The sequence below is a fragment of the Liolophura sinensis genome, chromosome 8 (genome assembly GCF_032854445.1).
Source record: "Liolophura sinensis isolate JHLJ2023 chromosome 8, CUHK_Ljap_v2, whole genome shotgun sequence".
NCBI classification, from domain to species: Eukaryota; Metazoa; Mollusca; class Polyplacophora; order Chitonida; family Chitonidae; genus Liolophura; species Liolophura sinensis.
In genome coordinates this window covers 51,050,969-51,073,252 of record NC_088302.1, presented here as the reverse complement: position 1 = coordinate 51,073,252, position 22,284 = coordinate 51,050,969, and the positions used below count along the sequence as shown (strand labels likewise).

The following is a 22,284-nucleotide window of genomic DNA, read 5'->3' as shown; positions in this document are numbered from 1 at the left end:
TTTTAGTCAGGGTTTGTCCGTGCAGGTCTACATACAGTATCTCATACTGGTGTTACGTCCTGGTTCCACGATCTCCCCTCAGTTTGATAAGGCTTTGAGCGTGCACCGTCAACATACAATATCTGATACTGGTGATACGTCCTTCTTCCACAATAAGCCCTCATTTTGGCTAGGGTTTGTCCCTGTACCGTCAACATACAGTATCTGATATCTCCTCTCATGTTGGCTAGGGTTTTGGCCGTGCACACTCAATACACAATGTCTGATACTGATGTTAGGACCTTCGTTCCACGATCTCCGCTCAGTTTGGTTAGGCTTTGACCGTGCACCATACAATATACAATATCTGATACTGGTGTTACGTCCGGGTTCCACGTTCTTAGTTTGACCGTTGTTTGATCCTGCACGGTCAATGAACCATCTAATTTTGGCGTTTCACATACTTAATCCACAGTCTCACTCCGATTTTGTCAGGGTTTGTCTCAGCACTGTCCACATACCATCTAACCATACTTTTCGCGCCTTTTTGCAGCAGTGTCATCATAGCTTAGCTATACTCTCTGATCCTGGGATTTCCGTCGATAACTCAGCGTTCTGTGTTCTCAATGTAAGTTTCTTATGGTTTATTTTTTTCGCTGTCCCCATATCATTTCTTGCTGTGGTTTGGTGTTGCTCCAAATCATCGTGGCACTTTAGTGATGTTTTCTGGTTTCTCTGGCCACACACCATCGGCTGCGCTGGTTTCGTCTTTCACATTTTCCTCACAGTTTGGTTTGCCGCCTTTGCGTTTTGCGAGTCCCAAGGTACCGGTACTATAATAGTTTTGCACTATGTGCACATTTTCAGCTCACACCCTTGTCTTGCTGTGTATTCATATGCAAAGTTATTGAAGTCAGAATTTTCATTCATCATTATAGAAGACTTGGTCGCTGATATAATAATTCCTACACAAATGCACCGTATATGCGCATTCACTGAATTAAGCCATAAGCAGGGGACGACACGTGGACGATACAGTGCACTTCGGGGTGTGTATGCTATAAAAGGCCTACTTGAAGTGTACAGTTAACTTTAGGAGACAAAGGTGAAAAGGATTGGTTTGAACTCCAAGCCCTGTATTTATAAGTACTAACCCTGATACCAGCGCGCGGGTTGTTCACAGAAAAGTGTGGACTCAGTCACGGAAAAAGGCAGCAAACTTATCGTCTAACACAGTAGGTATATACAGTCAGATGATTAGCTCGGCTTGTATGAGAAAATAACCGAACGAACTGAAAGTAGGACAGTGAAATACTTATGCAGGCTTGTACCAATCAACTGGGGCTAATATACTGAGATGGTAACATGAGTCCAAGCCTTCATGTTAGCTCTGTGCGCGTGAGGCTGGACCTCAGTGGTGAAAACAATATACAAAGAATTGGTATTTTCTGATATGCCGATATTTCTTGTGTTCGTAATAGGTAAACATGCATGTACAGGTGTAATTATAACTTGGGTGTTATCAATTCCGGTATAATACAGATACAAACGTACGAAACCAAAGATCACCTTTAGATCATCTTTATTATCATGTGATCAGATATGACATATATGTGGTCAGATTAGGACAGTATATACAGTATGATATGGTATATACAGTGCATTCAAAGGGACCAAGAAAATAGGACTGTTTTGATACGGAGGGAGTTGTGAGAGGATACCTGTGATTAACACATATTAGATATGCTCCTTGAATTACGACTGATCCTGTCTTTTCACCACACCTGGACATTAAGTGACATTAGGTAAGAAATGAAGAACCTTTCCCTCCTAAAGTACTTCGGGCCTAATCTGTGTAGTCTATTGATCATTTGAGATGACATTTTGAGGGCGAACTTCACGAAGTTACTCATGCATTGACAGTGAACAATGGTCATGTTGGCTTCCACCGAGTCCCATTGCGCGAGAAAAGACATCCAATGAGCATTGCCAGTGAACAATGGTCATGTTGGCTTCCACCCGAGTCCCTTTGCGCGAGAAAAGACATCCAATGAGCATTGCCAGTGAACAATGGTCATGTTGGCTTCCACGAGTCCCTTTGCGCGAGAAAAGACATCCAATAAGTGTTTTTGGCGACTTAGTGTAACAAATCTCTCCTATAGATCGCTTAATTGTTTATTTCTTTGTTTGTCTATTTAATGTTTAACGTCGTACATGTAGCCATCAATTTTCACTTGTATGAAGGCCACCAGGTTTACGGGTGGAATAAACCGGAATGCCCAGAATAAATCCCCTTCGCCATATGGGTACCTGACAAATCTTCTCGCGTAAACTACGTCTTATTTGGGCCAGGGTAAAATCAAGGTCACACGCTTTATGCATGTTATATGAGTTCATTCCAGTTCATGGATATGTGTGTCAACATAAAGAAGCTCGACAGATTTAAGCTGTTGTATTGATTGATTAAGTGAATGATTGATTGACAGATTGATTTATGTAATTCGTGTTTATTGGTTCCAGGAATGTTTTACTTACATAAGTGGATGAATTTTTTTTTATTGAATTTGTGTTTTACGCCGTACTCACTTGTACGACGGCGGCCAGCCATTTTGGTGTGAGAAAACTGGACAGAGCCCGGAGAAAGGTAGTCATTTCAAGTTTTCCGCAAACACTTGCGTCACTGATAAACTGGTAACAGGGCCTTTCATATCTATCGCTGTCACCACACGTTTGCTTTGACTGAAAATGAACATTTGCCCATATTAAAATCGTAAATATAAACGAATGTAGTGTGGACTTACAATCAAGCGGTTGTGTGGACATTAGCGTAACACTCGTTAACCATTAGGTAAGATTATAAGAGGACAAGTCACAAATCCACCTCCACAAGATGAGTCGTCGCTAACGAGATACAATCAAACACGTGCAATAATAAATAAATAGACAGATAGAAAAATGAATGAAAATTTGATTGATAACTTACTTGTACAAAACTCCAAAGTTGAGTACATGTAACTATCTGACTTACAGCTCATAACGACGTTCCCTGGGTGACTGCTGTATCTATGTATACTCCCCGATGATAGCCATACCCATTTAACGACGTTCGCTGGATGATTGCTGTATCTATATATAACCACGATGATCGGCCTAGCCATTTAACGACCCTTCCCTGGATGATTGCTGTATCTATATGTACTCCCCAATGAAAGGCCCAGCCATTTAACGACCTTCCTGGATGATTGCTGTATCTATATATAACCACGATGATCGGCCTAGCCATTTAACGACGTCCCCTGGATGATTGCTGTATCTGTATATACTCCCCAATGATAGGGCCTAGCCATTTAACGACGTTCGCTTGATGATTGCTGTATCTATATATACTCACGATGATCCGCCTAGTCATTTAACGACGTCCCCTGGATGATTGCTGTATCTATATATAACCACGATGATTGGCCTAGCCATTTAACGACGTTCCCTGGATGATTGCTGTATCTATGTATACTCACGATGATCGGCCTAGTTATTTAACGACGTTCCCTGGACGGTTGCTGTATCTATATATACTCCCCAATGATAGGCCTAGCCATTTAACGACGTTCGCTTGATGATTGCTGTATCTATATCTACTCCCCAATGAAAGGCCTAGTCATTTAACGACATCCCCTGGATGATTGCTGTATCTATATATACTCCCCAATGATAGGCCTAGCCATTTAACGACGTTCCCTGGATGGTTGCTGTATCTGTATATACCCACAGTGATCGGTCTAGCCATTTAACGACGTTCCCTGGGTGAGTGCTGTATCTATATATACTCCCCAATGATAGGCCTAGCCATTTAACGACGTTCGCTTGATGATTGCTGTATCTATGTATACTCACGATGATCGGCCTAGCCATTTAACGACGTTCCCTGGATGATTGCTGTATCTATATATACTCTCCGATGATCGGCCTAGCCATTTAACGACGTTCCCTGGATGATTGCTGTATCTATATATACTCCCCAATGATAGGCATACTTACTTAACCACGTCTACCGTATGATTGATCTATCTGTATCTACTCTCCAATGATAGATCTGCTTATTCAACCACCTCCACTGGATGATGGCTGTATATTTTCTCCAATAATACGTAATAAAATAACGGGAAAGACATGTCTTGGAAGGCTTGTAACAAACTTCCTCTACACTGACCTTCTGGTGTGCTGAAAAAATTCTGAATCTTGATTTGTAATATTCTGTTCTAATTGCAGTAGAAGAGCAGTGCAATCCTTGGCGTGTTGATGATGAAAAACAAGCGAACCTCGAGCCCGGCTTTGTTCATCCACCGCAACGAGAATAGACCCCGGACACCGTCGATCACCGAGCAGCGCAGCAGACATGGCGAGGACTCAGTTCATGACTGCTGGCACCCGGGACGAAATGTTCTGCCCGCAGCTACCCCAGGCCGGCAGAGTCTTGCCTCCCACCAAGGAGAAGACCGACCCTGGGGAACTCACACCTTTGCTCGAATCCAAAAAGTCCAAGTGGGTCATCATGCAATATGTATAGAATTTGTCAACTGACTGGCTCTATTCATGTCTCTTTTCAAATACATGAACCCTTTAAGCACACTCTGTGGTTCAAAATGACAGCAGCGACATTCGAACGTATAATAGATACAATGTTTTATCGTAGTCCCAGTTTCATGGCATTACGAAATTTGTTTCTCAATGTAAACTGCTACTCTGGATATACCTGGCCCCTGGATCACGAAGTGATCTTAGATCATTAAATTTGATATCCTCCTTTCCGTTATTTTAGCCGAAATTTTTTGTACAATAACTTACCCAGAATTTATTCAGTCAAGCAATATTTTGCCCTTCTTATGTGAGAAATAACAATTTTAAAGTGATTTGAAATTTTGATTTAAGTCTAAGATTGCTTCGTGATCCCGATGTAAATACTTTGCCGCGAAAGGAAAATAATTTAATTTATTTATTCATATTGGATTGTTGTTTTAATCAAGATTTTTCATTTGTACGACAGCGGTCAGTTTCATGGGTGGAGTGAAATATCACAAACTGCATTATAATTTCAATTTTGTATTGTTATGTATCACAAAAGTTAAAATTGAATTTTGGGAATATTCTTAGTGACCAAAAGGTCTTGAAAAGCATTCAAATTCTATTTCCACATGTGTGTTCAGAGAATAGAGCTTTCAGACCACTTTCACTTCCGTTATCTCAGGCAACCGTCTGTGGACAGTAAGACAGCAGAGGAAGATTTCAACGATAACCTGCCTAACAGGCGTGGCATAGGTATCAGCATTTTTAAGAAGATCAAAATGGTGACCCTTCTTGGTCTGGCCTCTACAGCCTTTGTAAGTCCACTCCTACCTTATCATCAACACCATATTCTGCGCACGTGCGTGCCCAGCGAGAGTAAATCGCATGTTGGCCTTGTGGTAGTCTTTGTTGCACTTGCATTTATCGTCAGTGGTCAGTGGTATTCTGTTAAGATATTAGCTTGTATCTGTGATTGATGGAGTTCATGCATGTAAATGCCGTCCTTGTTCACGGCTCGTATATCTTTTGCAGACATGAGTCACCTGAAAGCATCTTAATATCTAAACATTTTCTGACGTTAAAATGATTTGAATGACTCACATTGCTTCATTTTAACTAGAGTTTAATATACATTACTGACCACCAGATTCTGATTTAATTTAACTCACAGTAGCTGGAGATTTTCTGTATTTATTAAATTGGTGACAGATTCTGATTTGGTTTGACACATTTCAGCTAGAGGTTTTCTGTATTATATCGTAACGGATTTTGATTTAATTTCGCCTAGTTTACCTCCATATATTCTGTATTATTGTTCAATGACAAATACTGGTTTAGCTGACCCATTTTAGTTGGTTGTATTTATTTTGAAATATGTAACATATGTAATTTTTCATGTATGATCGACGAAACAAATTTTTATCTGGTATCCATTGTTTCTTAGCTGTTATCCATTGTTTCTTATCTGTTATCCATTGTTTCTTATCTGGTATCCATTGTTTCTTTATGTTTGAGTAAGAATGTGATCAGCCACATTTTTTTGTTCTATGTTTTGGCGAACAGATTGTGATTATGATTAACCCGGAACTCAGCCTTGAGCAATATCAGATTTGTGTGTCTATGAAAGAGCCTCATGGTAAGAGAAAATTCACCTGACATTAACAGTTTGTCTTTTATCAGTCAATTAATCAAAGTGTTTAATAAAGCGTGATTCAATATGTAGCCCACAGAAAATATTTATGTTACCTATTTTATTTTTGCTTAACTCCATATTAAAACCATTTAGTTTTAAATTAAACCAAATAAGTCATTATTCTCTAGTTATTGCGTTAAAAAAAGATTTGAGCTATTGTATAATCATCACTAGAACACACCCTCAATGTTGCTGTATGTTTTCAGCGTTAGACATGTTACACAAGGAGGAGACTACCATCGAGTTTCTGATTCATGCCCCAGTCTTAGACGCAGATGCCATCAACTCTACCATGCGGAAAACCATGCCGAAACTGACAATTACCATCAACACCTCAGAGGTAAACTGTGTACAGGTGCATTGATGAAGAAGTGCTTTAATACACGAATTAAAAAATAAAATCACGGGCTGTATCATCTAGGGACAAATGATGTAATTAACAGATACATTTTTAAATAAGAAGATTTGTTGATTTGAACATTCAACTGTACATTCAACTGTATAGTTGAACAGAGATTTTGGTGATCCAGTACATTGATCGACACGTACATTAATGGACAGATACGTTGATGAATACTTGTGTTCATCGGCATGTATCATAATGACCAGACGCTGAAATGAAACAGGTTTTTTGAAGAATGGAGCTTTGGTGATGGACAAATAGGCTGTTGGAAGTATGCATTCATGAGCATGTGAGTTCATAGACTGATAAATATATCATAGAATATGATTAGTTTTATATTGGTTTCATTTTAGCCATGGGATCTATATTTGGACGAAAATGCACTGAGGACTGGTAATCAGAAGGCCTTCAAACACGAATTTTCTTGCTGTTTATCTACACATGGGTAAGACTCATGACAATCGATTATCAGGATAAAATGCAGTATTATGTAATAAAACCCGTGTACAAAGCCCTAGGCTGAAAGATTAGCAACGGTTCACCAAATTGCACTTGTAACAACATATAAACATCGAGTTTGCCGTAAACCCAATGATGTGTGGGTGTACCCACAGTATAGATCTTTATAATGCGGTCAATTTGAATTAAGATGTAATTATTTACTGTTTTTGTCATATTATAACTGTTTTAACATTTAGGAATTTGATTATGTAATAATATGCATGATGGAAGCATTCATCAAAGCATTTGTAATCATACGGGTGGAAGAGACAGTTTAACTCTTTTACCATTGTTTATTTACTAGATTAGAATTGGTTAATATTTCTGAACACGTTGGGAGTGGTGGTGGCATTGCTTTACCACTGCTTATGATCAGAGTGCTTCAGTTTTTGTCATATATTGGAAATCATAACTGTATTGTTTTACCATTGTTTTTGATTACAATGCTGCTATTTCGTCATTCGTTGGGAATTGTTCTCTTTTACCATCATGATTGCAATGCTTCAGTTTTATCATACCTTGCCCAACTTGAAAGGGATAGCTGCATTGTTTTAGCATTGTCTTTGGCTGTACCTGGCTGTTATATTATCTAACTTTCAGAGTAAATGTTGTACTGTTTAAATAGAGTATAACTATTTCATGGCTGCATAGTTGTTAAAATGTCATAGTTAAATGTGATGACAACACAGCCTTTTGAGTGATTCTACACCAGTGACGTCTAATAAATTGCAATGAACGTCACTGCATATTTGTTTACTTAATTCTGCCTAAGCCATGGTGCTAGGGGGCGTGTAATTTGTTACTATTTATGCATTTACATGAACAGTTAGAATAACACCCTGACTGAGGTAAACTGACAAGAGGCCGTATTTCACCGGTAACGTGTGACCATGTGCCAACTATCACACTGTCGTCGCTGCTCTGGTTTATCTCCCTATGCTGTACGTTTTAATTATATAGTACAGTATCGTGTTGTCATTTTGGTTGCTGCAGTGCTATTGTTTCTTTAGAAATTGGCAGTTATGTCGCAAAATTTCACTGCTAACTGTTACATAATGTTAAATTTTGATACATGTTGCAGTGGTAGCTATCAGATTTTCTTCAGCACAGACTGGGAGGAGTCCATCCCGATTGTCTTTAGCTATCACCCGCTAAACTCTCTCGTTCACGAACAAGTCGTTCTAGCCGCCATTATACTGGCATGTGTCTACTTTTTGATTATCTTCGAGGTGAGAGGTTAGACATAACAGTTCTTGTTAAGAAAGTAAGTAAAAAACGGTTCCACTCACAAAAGTTATTCCATACAGAAGCGTTCATCACTGTGGACCATCACCACAAAAAACCCTTAACTATACTGTAATTCTTACAGGATCGCAACTTCTGTGACAAGATACAAAGAACCGTTAACCAAATAGAATTGAGAAAGATATAGCAATTTACTATCACCTGGCTTAAAGTTTTAATGATTGTTTTGATATTCCTAAAAATACATATCTTTGACGCCCAAAATCGCAATTCTAGTCATGTTTTCAAAAACTTGGACTAAATGACTTATTTAGTAGGGCATAAAACAGCGATAAGATAAGATAAAATAAATAAATAAATAACTTGTTTCTTGCCTTATTAGATTGTACACCGAACTCTTGCCGCTATCCTCGGATCTATGGCCACAGTGGCTGTGCTAGCTTCATTAAACGAGGTAAGTATCGAGGAACTGATTCATGTATCTGACTGAAATTTTACCTCGCACTCAACAATATTTCTATTATACAATGGGAGACAGGTTTATGGATGAAAGGCACCGGTCAAGGCTGAAAGAAACCACCACACCTCACCAGGTACCTCACAAACCCCCTGTCGTAAAGCCACATCAGCTGAGGATATGGCAGTAAGAAACCTTTCTCTCCTAGAGTAATTCGTGTCCGATTGCATGCAGGACGAACTGGTAGCATAAAACACACAAAAGATCAATGGTCAGTTCGGACTGGCCCCGAGTCGTCATGTCACATGAAAAGGCAAGGTATATAATTCAGTGTCAGAAAGCTTCCAACACAGAATTTATCTGCGTAAACGACGTATCCTGGTAAGACCTCACAACAGAAACAACTGATTCCCAGGGAGAATGGTCTTATGTTTCTTGAAGCTGCTCGGTGGATCTGAACTCAGTTGTAACAAAAACAGATGAACGTGTTTAGGGTGAGGGTTTAGGGTTAAAAACAACCAGAACTCGAAAACCACAATATGCTTATAACAATGTGGAACATCGTATGTATGTATACTCAGGGGAACTGTTTCCATCGAGAATATAAGGCAGGAAAGCGAGTCACACTGCATGTCACTGCCTTCTTTTTTTTTTTTTTTTATTGATGTTTTACGCCGTACTCAAGAATATTTCACTTATACGACGGCGGCCAGCATTATGGTGGGTGGAAACCGGGCACAGCCCGGGGGAAACCCACGACCATCCGCAGGTTGCTGACAGACCTTCTCACGTACGGCCGCCAGCATGAGCTGGACTTGAACTCACAGCGACCGCATTGGTGAGAGACTCATGGGTCATTACGCTGCGCTAGCGCTTTAACCGACTGAGCCACGGAGGCCCCTCACTGCCTTCTGGCACGCCAAGAAGAAACATGTGTAAGGCCAGGGGAATAGTTCTGGAGGAGGTCATGTGGTCTCCACCGCGATTGGTACTGTGCTGCTACAGTCCAAAACCGTCATGACTTTCACTAAAGCATCGGAAACAAACCAATTTATTTTTACATTGGCCCTTGCCGTGACCAAATTTTTGGCAAGTGAAACAACGTGTCGGGCAAGGTATATATAAATCATCATTAACCCTACACGGGCCAATGTAGATGTAAGAAGGAAGAGATTTAGTATTGAAGGTCAAAAGATATGTATTGAATTTAAGGATGTTACCTGATTTCTTTGTAGTGAAGGATTTCACTCTGGAAACATCCTGTGTTTTCAATTCTGAGCATATATCTTGGTCAGTAATAGCCTGATCCAAATCACGAATTATTCCCTGACACCTTTTCAGGGAATTGTGAGGGGATGTAAAAGCAAGTATGTCCGCAATTTTGTTGAATGTTAATTAATTTATTGATTGTTGTTTCTGGAAACATTCAATGAGAATGTCTCCGGATCTCCTTTTTTTTAACGTTTTTTAAATTTCCTGCTGCACCCTGAAGAGCTCTCTTCAAGACAAAAGGATGAATTTTCGACGTCGGCTTTTGTTCACACCTCGTTGAGAGAACAATGAAAGCGGGCCAAATGGCCGGACCGTTATCCTTATCAAGAGGGTCTGGCAAAACCTCCAACTTCCTCTTTTTATCAGCACTTGACGATGTCGGCTAAGAGGAAGACTTGATAGATACATTTGGGACATTTGATGAAAGATTTTGGGAAAACATTTCCAAACATATATATATATATATATATATATATATATATATATATATATATATATATATATATACACATACAAGTTTCCCCCGCATGTTTTCCCCACCCTCCACGGAGTGCCAACAAAGGCGAAGCCTGAACCTGGCGATACCCAGCAGGAAACACATCAAGGACTTCACATGAGGTACACTCGACTGGGTGGCCTTAATGAGCAAAGCCATGTTCCCTAACACGAGCTCCTCCGTCTTCCATCCTGTAAATAAGTGTACAAATGAGACACGTACTAATCGACTCACACATGAGCCACCGCCTCACATGTATCCCGCAATCGAAAGTTGAGAAATAACATTTATTCTCTAAAGTGTTGCTATTAAGCAATACATGATGATATTACAGCATTGTACAATGAACATAAATACCGTCACTGAAATCATGATTGTCCCGTTTTCTTCCCTCAGAGACCAACTCTGGAGGAGATCATGAGCTGGCTTGACGTGGAAACTCTCGCTCTTCTCTTCGGCATGATGATCATTGTCGCCATTTTCTCGGAAACCGGTTTCTTTGATTACTGTGCGCTGGTCGTGAGTGTCATAATATTTATAAACATGGGAAATTAGTTATTAATTTTCGACTTATAACTCGAATTCTTATACGTGAATAAATAAAATGCTTACTTTCAATATGTAAAATCGTTCAACACTTTTGCTTCCATAAGCGGCTTCTAATTTATAACCATTATGAGGCAGATGTCTATGAAAAAAAGTATTTTCCACAAATGTTGATTTCATCTCAATGGATTGAGCTAGGAATACATACGCCCACGATCTGAGACAGCTTTTGTTTAAAATAGGATAGTCCATTCAGCCACCATCTAATCTGGTATTGTAAATTAGCCAGCTATACTGAGATTACATACATGTATTCGATATACTATATACGAGAAAATACCAGTTTTAGGGACTGCTGTGAAATAAATCAGTAAAGTCATCTTGTTTGTTAGACTTATGTACCGTTTATCTAGATCAAACCCAGTTGTATTAATTAAATTTCTCGCGGTGTTTTTCAGGCCTATAAGATCGCAAAAGGTAAAGTCTGGCCGCTCATAACCCTGCTCTGTGTTTTTGCCGGCGTTGTGTCGGCCTTCCTGGACAACGTCACCACAATCCTGTTGCTCACACCCGTTACCATACGGTAAGTTCTCCACCTTCCTGGACAACGTCACCGCAATCCTGTTGCTCACACCCGTTACCATACGGTAAGTCCCCACCTTCCTGGACAACGTCACCACAATCCTGTTGCTCACACCCGTCACTATAGGTAAGTCTCTGTCTTCCTGGACAACGTCACCGCAATCCTGTTAGTCACACGCATCACTATACGATAAGTCTCTGTCTTCCTGGACAACAACGTCATCACAATTTTTATGCTCACTACCGTCACTATACGGTAAAGCTCCTTTTGCCTTGACAACGTGACCACAATCCTTCTGCTCACACCCGTCACTATACGGTAAGTCTCCACCTGTCTGGACAACGTGACCACAATCCTGTTGCTTACACCCATCACTATACGATAGTATAGTGATACTATATATATGTATATATACTATACGATATACGTCTTCCTTGACAACAACGTCACCGCAATTCTTCTGCTAACATCCGTCACTATACGGTAAGTCTCCGTCTTCTTGAACAACGCAACAACAGTCCTGCTTTCACACCCGTGTCACTTTACCATAAGTCTCCACCTTCCTGGACAAGTTTACCACAATCCTGCTCCTCACACCTATATCTCTACACGGTAAGTTTCCGTCTTTCTTAACAACATCACCACAATCTTGCTGCTCACCCCTATATCTGTACAATATATCCCAACATGCAAGGCATTTCAAGATGTGAAGAAAATGTCATTCTAATTTATACTTCGGCCATATTTCAGAAATTTCGTGGGAATGTGTCAATGAAGAAAATATTTCCTTGACACTATATAAATGTAGGAAAAATATTAACAAAGAACTGCCATGTTATGCAGGATTGTCTAATTGATGTATCGTATTCTGTATGTTTGTCGTAAAAAAGTATTACGTGGACATGTTTTGAGTGTTTTTTCTTACTTTAATGGTGCTGATAACGGTATGTTTTGTTGACTTTCATCCAGTCTTTGCCAGGTTTTGGATCTAGACCCGCGGAAGATTCTAATCGCTGAGGTGTTGTTCTCTAACATTGGGGGTACTGCCACAGCCATCGGGGACCCGCCTAACGTTATCATCGTCTCTAACCAGGAACTCGCCGAAAAGGTACTAGTATTCTATACAGAGTATGCCATAGACCAATTCGGTTCTGTGGGAGATATATTTTGTCACGTACAATAGTGTTTGGATAAATATTTCTGTTATCTACGATTTGAAATGCTTGCGTTCACTCAGCATCGACTTTAGTACGTGACACAGACCTTTCGTGACAAGGATATCTACCGTGAATATATCTGGGCAGAGCTCATTTAACTATCCACTGAAATGGGTGGTAGGATGTTACTGTCACAGTGCTCCGACCATTCTTGAAAGAATACTTCAGATTATCCCAATTGTATGCCAAGTTTGAGTTTCGGATGTATAATCCTTCTGGTGGATTAATCCCACCTTTTTGCCCAGTCTTTCCCAAGCTCTTATTAGGTGTGCACCAGTATTTTTCAAGGATATTCGAACCCATCGCTTTGTTTCAAGTTTACCTCAAGTCACTGGAGAAATTAAAATAATGCGAATGGCAGCATGTTTAGTAGCACTGAAAATTGTAATATTTCCTCTGTTATACAGGGGATCAATTTTTCCTCTTTCACCGAGCACATGGTGGTGGGAATCGTGTTCATTAGTATAGCAGGGTATGGACTGTTACGGGTGTTTTACCGAAACGTGAAGCTTCTACAGAATCAGGACCCTCCCGAACTCAGAGGTGAGAATAGGGGGTGACAAGCCCCAGTAGCTTATCATTGCTTTAAGCAAAAAGACAGCAATATAATGAGTTACTTCGGAAGAGGGATTCAAATTAGTGCTAAACGGCTGGAGATATTTGTGTCTGCTATTCACCGTAAGGCTATAAATCATGTTTCAATAAGGGGGGCTGACGTACGCGGAAACAGCTGCGTCCACGGATTTTTAGAATTAACTTGTGCACGATTGGTTAATATTGATAACATTGCGGCGCTTTCTATTTTCTCAATAAGCACAATTTTGCTTACTTTGAATGTCGATACATTGTTGAGAAAAATAAACCATCTTGTTGTGCAACATCACAAAACTAAAAGGTATGCTTTTTAAATTTCATGATACCTTATCGATGCATTTGTATATCTGGTATAGTGTCGTCTGTTCTTTTAATGGCTACCGAACTTGGAGGGGAGTCAGAACAGTTGATGAAAATCCAGAATACTTGTATTGCTTGACTATCTAATACACTGGGTATGAGATCAGAACAATGGATTAAAATCTAGAAAAGCTTATCATTGCTTGACTATGTGGATATGAGCTGAGAAGAGTTAAAGGGAACCTGATGATATATTCAATGTTGGACGGTCTCTAAGATGTGGATATATGCTGAAGTGAGAATTAACGGTTGACCATAATCGTTAAAATGCGTGGTTTTGGCTTCATGATTTTCACTGCAATGGCCTCGATCAGGTTTATTGGTGAAGGAAACAGTGCAAATCCAATTGAAAAATCCATGTCAGGCACCACATATCTGACAAGTCTTTGCTTAAATATTGCAACTAAACCATACAGCTTTGTGCGTCCAATATGATGGTTATGTCTTATGTTGCTACTACATGTATGTACCGGTACTTAAAAGCTGTAAATTCTGTCGATCGCTACAAATGTTGGAAACACTGGTGCAATTGGAGGAATTTGCATTCAGTGGTAGCATCAGAATCCAAGCGCTTAGGTGTTGTTTTGCCATTGACTTGTAGAATTGCAGCAGGAGATAGCGCAATGGCGCCGAGCGGCTCATCATATAGTTGTGGCATCACGAGAGGAGAGCATGGTCCGGGCATTGCTGCTTCAAAAGGTGGCCACACTGGAGACTCTAATGAGGAACCAAATATACAAGCGCAAGTAAGTCTAAGAGAAATGTCTACAACTAATGTCGCATACTGAACAAAATATGGTCAAGCGCGACTATGTGCCACATACCCCAGTTCCTAGGCGCCCCAAAGCGATTTTGGCGCTCCGAAACAGGCTCCACAAAGTTATCGTAAGATAAGTTCGTCGTAATCGTCAAGACTTAAGATGTCTTTAACCTGTGTTGAAATGGTAGGTGCAGTCCGTGTACGAAATCTTTGTTTAATGGGGCTCCCGTAATCTTGGCCTACATCAGGACGTCTACACTCACATACACAAGTGTGATGACTGTTAAGGAGGGGATGTTGGATTGGCGTCCGTAGTAAAACCAACGTACATATATGTGGTTGTCAGTGGGAGTGATAACGTCTTATGAAGAACACCGAATGCCCTTTACAAGAATTCAACAACCTTCTCCATATTTTTGGTGATACAACACTGGGTATTATTTAAGGGGGTTGGGACAAAGTTGTAGTCAAATTATATGACAATGTTAATGGAGTAAAACGGAACACGTAATCTTTCTTTCAGTATCAGCATTTAATTGCGAGATATAAGCTTTGATTACTCTTTAACCCTAGCTCCACTACGGTATCCGTTAGCGTGTCTAAAAGGTGTTTATTTCTTGTTAACAGAGCACGAGAAACAAAAGATTTTGAAGCGAGTGTCGAAGATTTGGAGAAAAAGGTAATACAATGTGGGTGCAAACAGGATAGCCAGTGGGTAGCCAGCGGTATATTTGAGAAAATTCACTACGTGTAAAATAATGTTGCTCCCTAGAAGACAATCACATAGTATTTTTTTCACTGGACCAAAAGTGAATATAACAAGTTTAATTATGAAAAATATGATTAATCTTTTCTGCAGCAACAAATTTGTTGTTTCGTTTCAGTGCCGTATCACGGATTATGTCCTTCTGGGGAAATCTGGCGTTGTTATAGTCCTCGTCATTTTGGCTTTCTTTCTTCACTCATTCATAGAAAGCATGTATGTTGGTTTGGGTAGGATATCTCTGGTTTTTTTCCCCATATCTTCACTTCTTCAATATTCCCTATTACCGAACATGACCCAACCCCAAAAATCATAATTGATTCCTTCTTCAAACGACACCGTCTTTTATGGCTGCATTCCAAAAGAGCCAATGTACCATAACTGATTCCTTGTCGTGACCGTCTTCAAACGACACCGCCTGTAATGGATGCAATCCAACAAAGCCAATATAATTCGCACCGAAAAACGATAACCATATGTTACATTTGTTTTAAAGCTATATCTGGTTGTTCAGTTGACCACTCCAACTACATAACCCCATGGTTCTTTTCCTGATTTACTCCGCAACATCTAACATTGCACCTTCCTTCACCTATATAAGGATCAGTTTGGAAACAGGATGAGGACATCTCGGCCAGCGGGTCGCGGCGTGCGGCACGAGGACGGTACAAATCGCGCCCGAATGGTATCATCCGCGTGCCGCGGCCCGCGGGGCAAGATGTCCTCATCCAGCCTCCACAGGCCAGGGCAGAACTGAAGCATACGCAGTTCTCATGCCAAATTATTCGACATGTATACAACATAGCTCATCATCATGTATAGCCAGGCTATATGACACATGTTTAATTTAGTCTTCTGGGGCCGACTTCACAAAGTCATTTCTGATTTTATGTCAGAATTTAAACACTTCTTACCATGCTTAGTTTTTGGTAGTGGAGGTTGAAATTTTAATTTCTAAAGCCTAGTAATAAACTTTAAGATTGTATTTCACATTTTGCCTTAATTCAGAAATGATTTTGTAGAATCGGCCCATGGATAAACATTATATGTGAAATCGCCAGTACTATGTGGTGAGCTGTTAAATATCTGGATACGTACATAGAGATTTTGAACATCACTTTTTCCTACGGCGTTAGTTTCTCATTGTCTTTGTCGTACGTTTTGTCAATGTGTACCAATATATGTCCTGAATGATAAGGAAAAAGATAGTTCTAAGCCATCTGGTTAAGAGAACGATCGAATAAATGAGCATAAACATAAAAAAATGTCATGCTGAGGAAAAAAATATCGCTGTGAAAGTAGTTGAGAACAATGGCTATATCAAGTATGTATTGAGAGAAGTGAAAACATGGGCTCATTTCATTGTGTTCGTAGTGAGAATAAGATGATAGCGGAGATCAGTGCATGATTTCGACATAGTTTGATGTATTCATCTGCTCAAAAGCACTTGCTCGTATACAAATAATGAATTTGATCAATTTTTTACGTACGGTTTAAATGAATGCTTGACTATTTTGATGTGTAGGCTGGATCGCCATCATGGGGGCCACCTTACTCCTGGTTCTGGCCGACATCTCTGACATGGAGAGTATTCTTCATCGAGTGGAATGGGCTACTCTACTGTTCTTTGCAGCGCTTTTCACTTTGATGGAGGTATGAAATAAGAGGTTATTGTGATGATATTTCTCAATGCTTGGTTTCCTCGTCATCTGCTATACTGACAACAGCCTTCCGCTGATCGCAATCCGTGTCTTCCTCTTAAACGAAGCTAGCCGCTCTTCCCGCAGGTTTTTGACCTTGAACAAACAGCCATTCAAGGCAGTCTTGTCCTGCTCTGATCTAAGATCTATGGGCTCAAACAGGCTTGGTTTTCCTGATGGGTGCGTATTTTCATGAGTTAAGGAGACAATCCTGTCTGAGCAATTTGAAAGCCGCCTCACTCTCAATCTCGTCTTCGGAATCTTGAGTTGTTGAGAAAACCACACTCAGGTCGTTTACATGGGGCCATGCTAACGGGCCTCGCGTTTCAAGGAGGCTCTCTCATGTTCATGTCCAACTAAATCCAGGATTTATGATTCATAATGAGATTGGCGGTGAATTGACGTGAGCCTTCTTTTGCACATGAAATCTTACGCAACGTGAACTGTCATACTAGAGTCAACATGTACTTACCAAGATAAGGTTCATTTCTATGATCTAAATAATGCATTTAGCTTAATTCTGTTTTTCAAAGAAATATGCACTTTCCTCAACAACATATTTGGACGAATGTAATATAGTATATTACAGAATAATTAAATGTCTACATTGAATGAGATTTCGTTGCCTTGATTCGACCGTGTATTGTCCTATACCTCTGTAAATGATCTCGAGATATTCAATAACTTAGAATGACAATCGATTGTATACATCTGTATCTTCAGATTTTATTTTTATTTCCCGACAGATTGTTTTGTGAATACGCGTTGTTTCTTGGCACCAAGACTTGTTACCAAGACAGAACGAGCTTTCTTTCCGTCTGTCTCTTGTGTGGATTAAATAATTCTTTTTTACATAAGGAATGGGTCCGTCCACTGTCCACTTTTACATTTAGAAGCAACTTAAAGGCACATTTCCCATCTGTTAAACCTTTTACTGCTGTTTAATATATGAGCTCGCACAACCCTTCTGTATACCTTATAAGCACTGACTTGTAGTTTCACAATAAACAAAAGTTTCGGAACTGTTAGCCAAATCTGTGATAAACACTACAGGATTGTAAATGCAATAACTGGATACAGATAATATTTTCTGGTTTTCCGGTTGGTAGGGATTGGCTAAACTGGGCTTGATAGACTGGCTGGGAGACCAGATGGGACTAGTGGTGTCCCTAGTTAGTGATGAACACAGACTGACAGTGGCTATCATCGCTATTCTCTGGATATCAGCTATAGCATCCAGTTTTATAGACAACATTCCATATACCACCGCCATGGTAAGAAATCTCAACAATCCATTAAAATCCAAATAAATGTCATTGATGTTGTGCGCCAAGCTAAAAATACACTTCACCTGTACGCCTGATACAAACATGGGAATAACGTTGTTCATGATTTGACGTTCAAACAGCGATTACTCAGGCTACTGCCATCCTCCTGCTTGGTCACCTTGCATGCTGACAATAAACAGTAACGATTATTTGTTGAAGACCACTTATCCCCCATCCGTATGACCATCACATCCGTAAGTCACAGGTGGGGAACTTTGTCAGTAAATTGCCACAGGTCCGTGGTTTACCCGGCCACTTTGGTTTCCTCCACCCATTAAACTGACCGCAATCGAATGAGTGAAACATTCTTGTGTGTATGTATGTATGTATGCTTGGTGTTTAACGCTGTACTTAACAGTTTTTCAGTCATATAGCGTCAAGGTTATCATCTGGTGTGTACACATATACTGTGTCTTTTTGTGGCAGAGCGAGTCCATGCCGCCAAAGAGTACCGCCGCCACCAGACATGACTCCCACCCAGTCACATTATACTGACACCGGGCCAGCCAGTCCCGTTTCTTTGCTCTAACCTGTAAGTGCTGAGCGCTAAGCGAGACACCAAAAAGAACCATTTTTAAAGTCTTCGGTAGGACTCGACACGGGTTCGATCCCGGCGTCTCCCGACATCGAGGCGGTCCATTGTTGTGTTTGATTGGCGTTATGAGATAGCGCTGCACCTGACGCCCACAGTTTCACATGGTATATGTGGAGATCTTTGTGGGGAAGGGCTCTATTACTGCAAGGACAAATGAGACTATCAGTGCAAGAAAATTGTTCCCGGGTCCTTGGCTGCAATAAGCGGTAGACGGCGTTCATGGAACCTTTGCACAGTCTTAACTTCGTTGCAAACATCTCAATGTCTTTTACCAATTTTGTACGTTACGCGTGGAAATATCGTCAGTAAATGGCCAAAGGTCGGCGGTTTTCCACGGGCACTCCGGTTTTCTCAACCCATAAAAATTGCCACCATCTTATAAGCGAAAAAGTATTGAGTATGTTAAACAATGAAGACAATAAAGTTCATACAGTTTCAGATTGGTTTTAATCCCTACAAGATTTCCACTGTTCATTGCCTTCATCTTCAGATTAAAGGAAACAGAACCTTAAGTATAAACCCTGCATATTTAAGCATTACACACTATTAAAATTTGTAACCATATTTGCTCCTTACATTGGTGAAGATGTTCATTACTTACTTTAACTATACGTTCTGTGTTAGTAGTTTTCGGCAATTTCACTCCACATTAACCACTAGTGTATGCAAATTTGATCATTATCGCTATACATGTAACGCATGTGTCAACAGGTCCCTGTGCTTGTAAAGCTGAGTGAAGATTCCCGTCTGAACCTTCCCATAATGCCTTTGGTTCTCGCCCTGGCATTCGGGGCTTGTTTGGGAGGTAAGTCCGGCGTAAGTTAATGGAGCTTACTTCTTGAACCTTGCTTACACTTTAGTGTCAGTTTTTAAGTCAGTTTTCGGTTGATTGATATTCTTTATAGATCTTGTCCCCAAATAAAGAAGGAACTTCCGTTAAATGTTCTAAGCTTAATGATATAATAATTTTAATTAAACGGGAAATTTTGATATTGCAAAAGGCCTTGAACAACCCCAACGACTCTGGTCTGGATCATCGGTGTGTTACGGTGTCACACATCTGTAACTTTCATATTTCAAACATTCCACCGGCTGTTGGCTGCTAAATGGAATAGCTCAGTTTGACTTTCTGTTTTCAGGTAATGGCACGTTGATAGGAGCCTCGGCTAATGTCGTCTGTGCTGGTATAGCGGAACAGCATGGTTATGGCTTCTCTTTTATCGAATTTTTCAAGTAAGTAGCATTTTTTTAATGAAATATGTGGGCCAGTTTCTTACGTATCTGTCAAGAGAAGTGCTTAATTCAGTGAAGAAAAACGATTGTTTTGTGTTTTCTTAGGGAATCATTTTTCTTTAGTGCATTGCTTCGGCAAACTGGAAATCGTTTTTGCTGTACATGCCACAATACTGCTCGACATCACCGTAAATTCGCCGCCAGGAGACAATCGCTTTACGAATTTACAACCTGAACCACATTTTGAAGGCCGTTTTAAATTGTCTTCCACATTTTCTTTTACATAAAAGCACGCCCACATGGGTGTAAACGTATATTTATTGACTTGCAGTAATATTCATTCTAACAAAGTCGGATGGGGGGGGGGGAGCAGACGTAACAGTAGAGGTCTCCTTTATGAAGCAGTCGCAAGCTGCCCCTAGTGTAATTTCCACGACGACATAGACAATTATAAATAGACTAGTCACCATGGTAAATGGGCTTGCTGCAACGTTGCGACAGCTTTATAGAATGGGCCTATAACACCGTTATGTGTACAACTCATTGAGTTTTCTTCCAAATTCACTATGAAGGCAAGACTAATAAGCGAACCTGTCTGATGTTGAAATATTGCGTTAAGAGTATTAAGATTTTCTCTGTACTTTTAGGATTGGTTTTCCCATGATGTTGGTCACAACACTGGTCAGTATGGTTTACCTCCTGATCTGTCACGTGGCTTTACAGTGGCACTGACTGGCGCCGGCTGTACAGAACACCGTTCCTGCATGCTTTGACCGATGCCACGCTTTTCCAATCTGGGATGTGATGATCCGCTATTCTCATGAAAAAGGCCCTATGGCTGATTCCACCGACAATTAATTAATAACAAAAATATTCTAACAAGCTTAGATATGCTGGGAAGCAAATCCGTTTGTGTCATTTAACTTATGTTACTAGGTAAGCAAACTGAACTCGTCACACTTGTTTTTACTTTATGTGCAGGCATAAAAGAAAACAGTAGTCCTACTGAAAACAGTACATGCCCTGTGGACGTTTATAAACCAAGAACCTGAGGCGTAGCATTCTTTACGAGAGGACAGCTAGTTTAAAGTTCAATTTACGAAACTTTGGGGGTGTTGACTCGATTCAATTACCCAAGCAAATTTCCTTAAAATCCAATTCCAATCAGCAACTGTGATGTTATACTGAAAAGTAATCTGTGATATAAAACTCTTTAAATTTGAAAATACTCACAAAAGGCTTGGACGTCAGCTTTTATTATTGGCGTAGCAATGCTCTCATTACTTTATCTTATTATTGTAGAGATCTATAAGACGTTTTGCATAATAAATCTATGATGGTCACTTGACATTTATGCTTGGCCTTTCGACTTTTTGTTACAAGTTCACAAGACAAACTATTTTTATATATTTATTTATGCGACTGGTGTTCAACACCTTATTTCACATATGTGACGGTGGTCAGGTTTATGAATGGCGGAAACAAGTGAGGTCCGGAGAAAACCATTGCCCTCCAGCAGATATCCGAGAACCTGGTTGGCCTTGCTCCACAAAACCATCTTCATGGAACTTGACTGGAACAACCACGGAAACACAGGTTAAGCTTTGTTAAACAGGGCCCCGATGCAAAACTGGATATAGCTGTAAGTGATTGCGCCTACTTGCAAGGAACGAATACAAACAAGAGTTTAGGTGAACACAACGTATGCCACAACAAATGCATTTGTTTGAAATGTATAAAAGAATACCAGCAGCCTTGTGGTGAGAACAACCCCTGAGGGTAATCTTCATGGGTGTTGTTGATAGGTATAAGGTTACATTGGCAACCGCGCAACTGGACAAATGTGTCCACAAAAATTGAAAACTTTATACGGAAAACAGTTGGGAGTTGTAGCCCGGGACAATGTGAGTCGTGACACGTCGTCATCAGTGCATTTGTGTATTCACCAAAAATTAAAATTCTACGTGGAAAATAGTCGGAGTTTTTAGCCTGGACATGA

At 40.2% G+C, this 22,284-nt stretch overlaps 1 protein-coding gene across 1 annotated transcript; it reads left to right on the top strand.

The window, feature by feature from the left end:
• Positions 1-1,655: 1,655 nt before the first annotated feature.
• Positions 1,656-21,622, top strand: LOC135473828 (P protein-like). Its single transcript, XM_064753736.1, has 20 exons — positions 1,656-1,784; positions 4,246-4,518; positions 5,222-5,354; positions 6,103-6,175; positions 6,439-6,572; positions 6,989-7,080; positions 8,218-8,365; positions 8,764-8,835; positions 11,003-11,125; positions 11,611-11,735; positions 12,705-12,843; positions 13,360-13,495; positions 14,508-14,652; positions 15,294-15,345; positions 15,551-15,659; positions 16,955-17,082; positions 18,239-18,403; positions 19,764-19,857; positions 20,192-20,285; positions 20,933-21,622. The coding sequence occupies exons 2-20, from the start codon at positions 4,373-4,375 to the stop codon at positions 21,015-21,017; spliced, it is 2,193 nt and encodes a 730-aa protein (XP_064609806.1). The 5' UTR covers positions 1,656-1,784; positions 4,246-4,372; the 3' UTR covers positions 21,018-21,622.
• Positions 21,623-22,284: the final 662 nt, after the last annotated feature.

Coding starts and splice junctions, on each gene's coding strand:
- LOC135473828 (XM_064753736.1), top strand. CDS start 4,373: ATGGCGAGGACTCAGTTCATGACTGCTGGCACCCGGGACGAAATGTTC. Junction 5,355..6,102: donor GTCTGGCCTCTACAGCCTTT/GTAAGTCCACTC, acceptor TTTGGCGAACAG/ATTGTGATTATGATTAACCC. Junction 11,736..12,704: donor CTCACACCCGTTACCATACG/GTAAGTTCTCCA, acceptor ACTTTCATCCAG/TCTTTGCCAGGTTTTGGATC.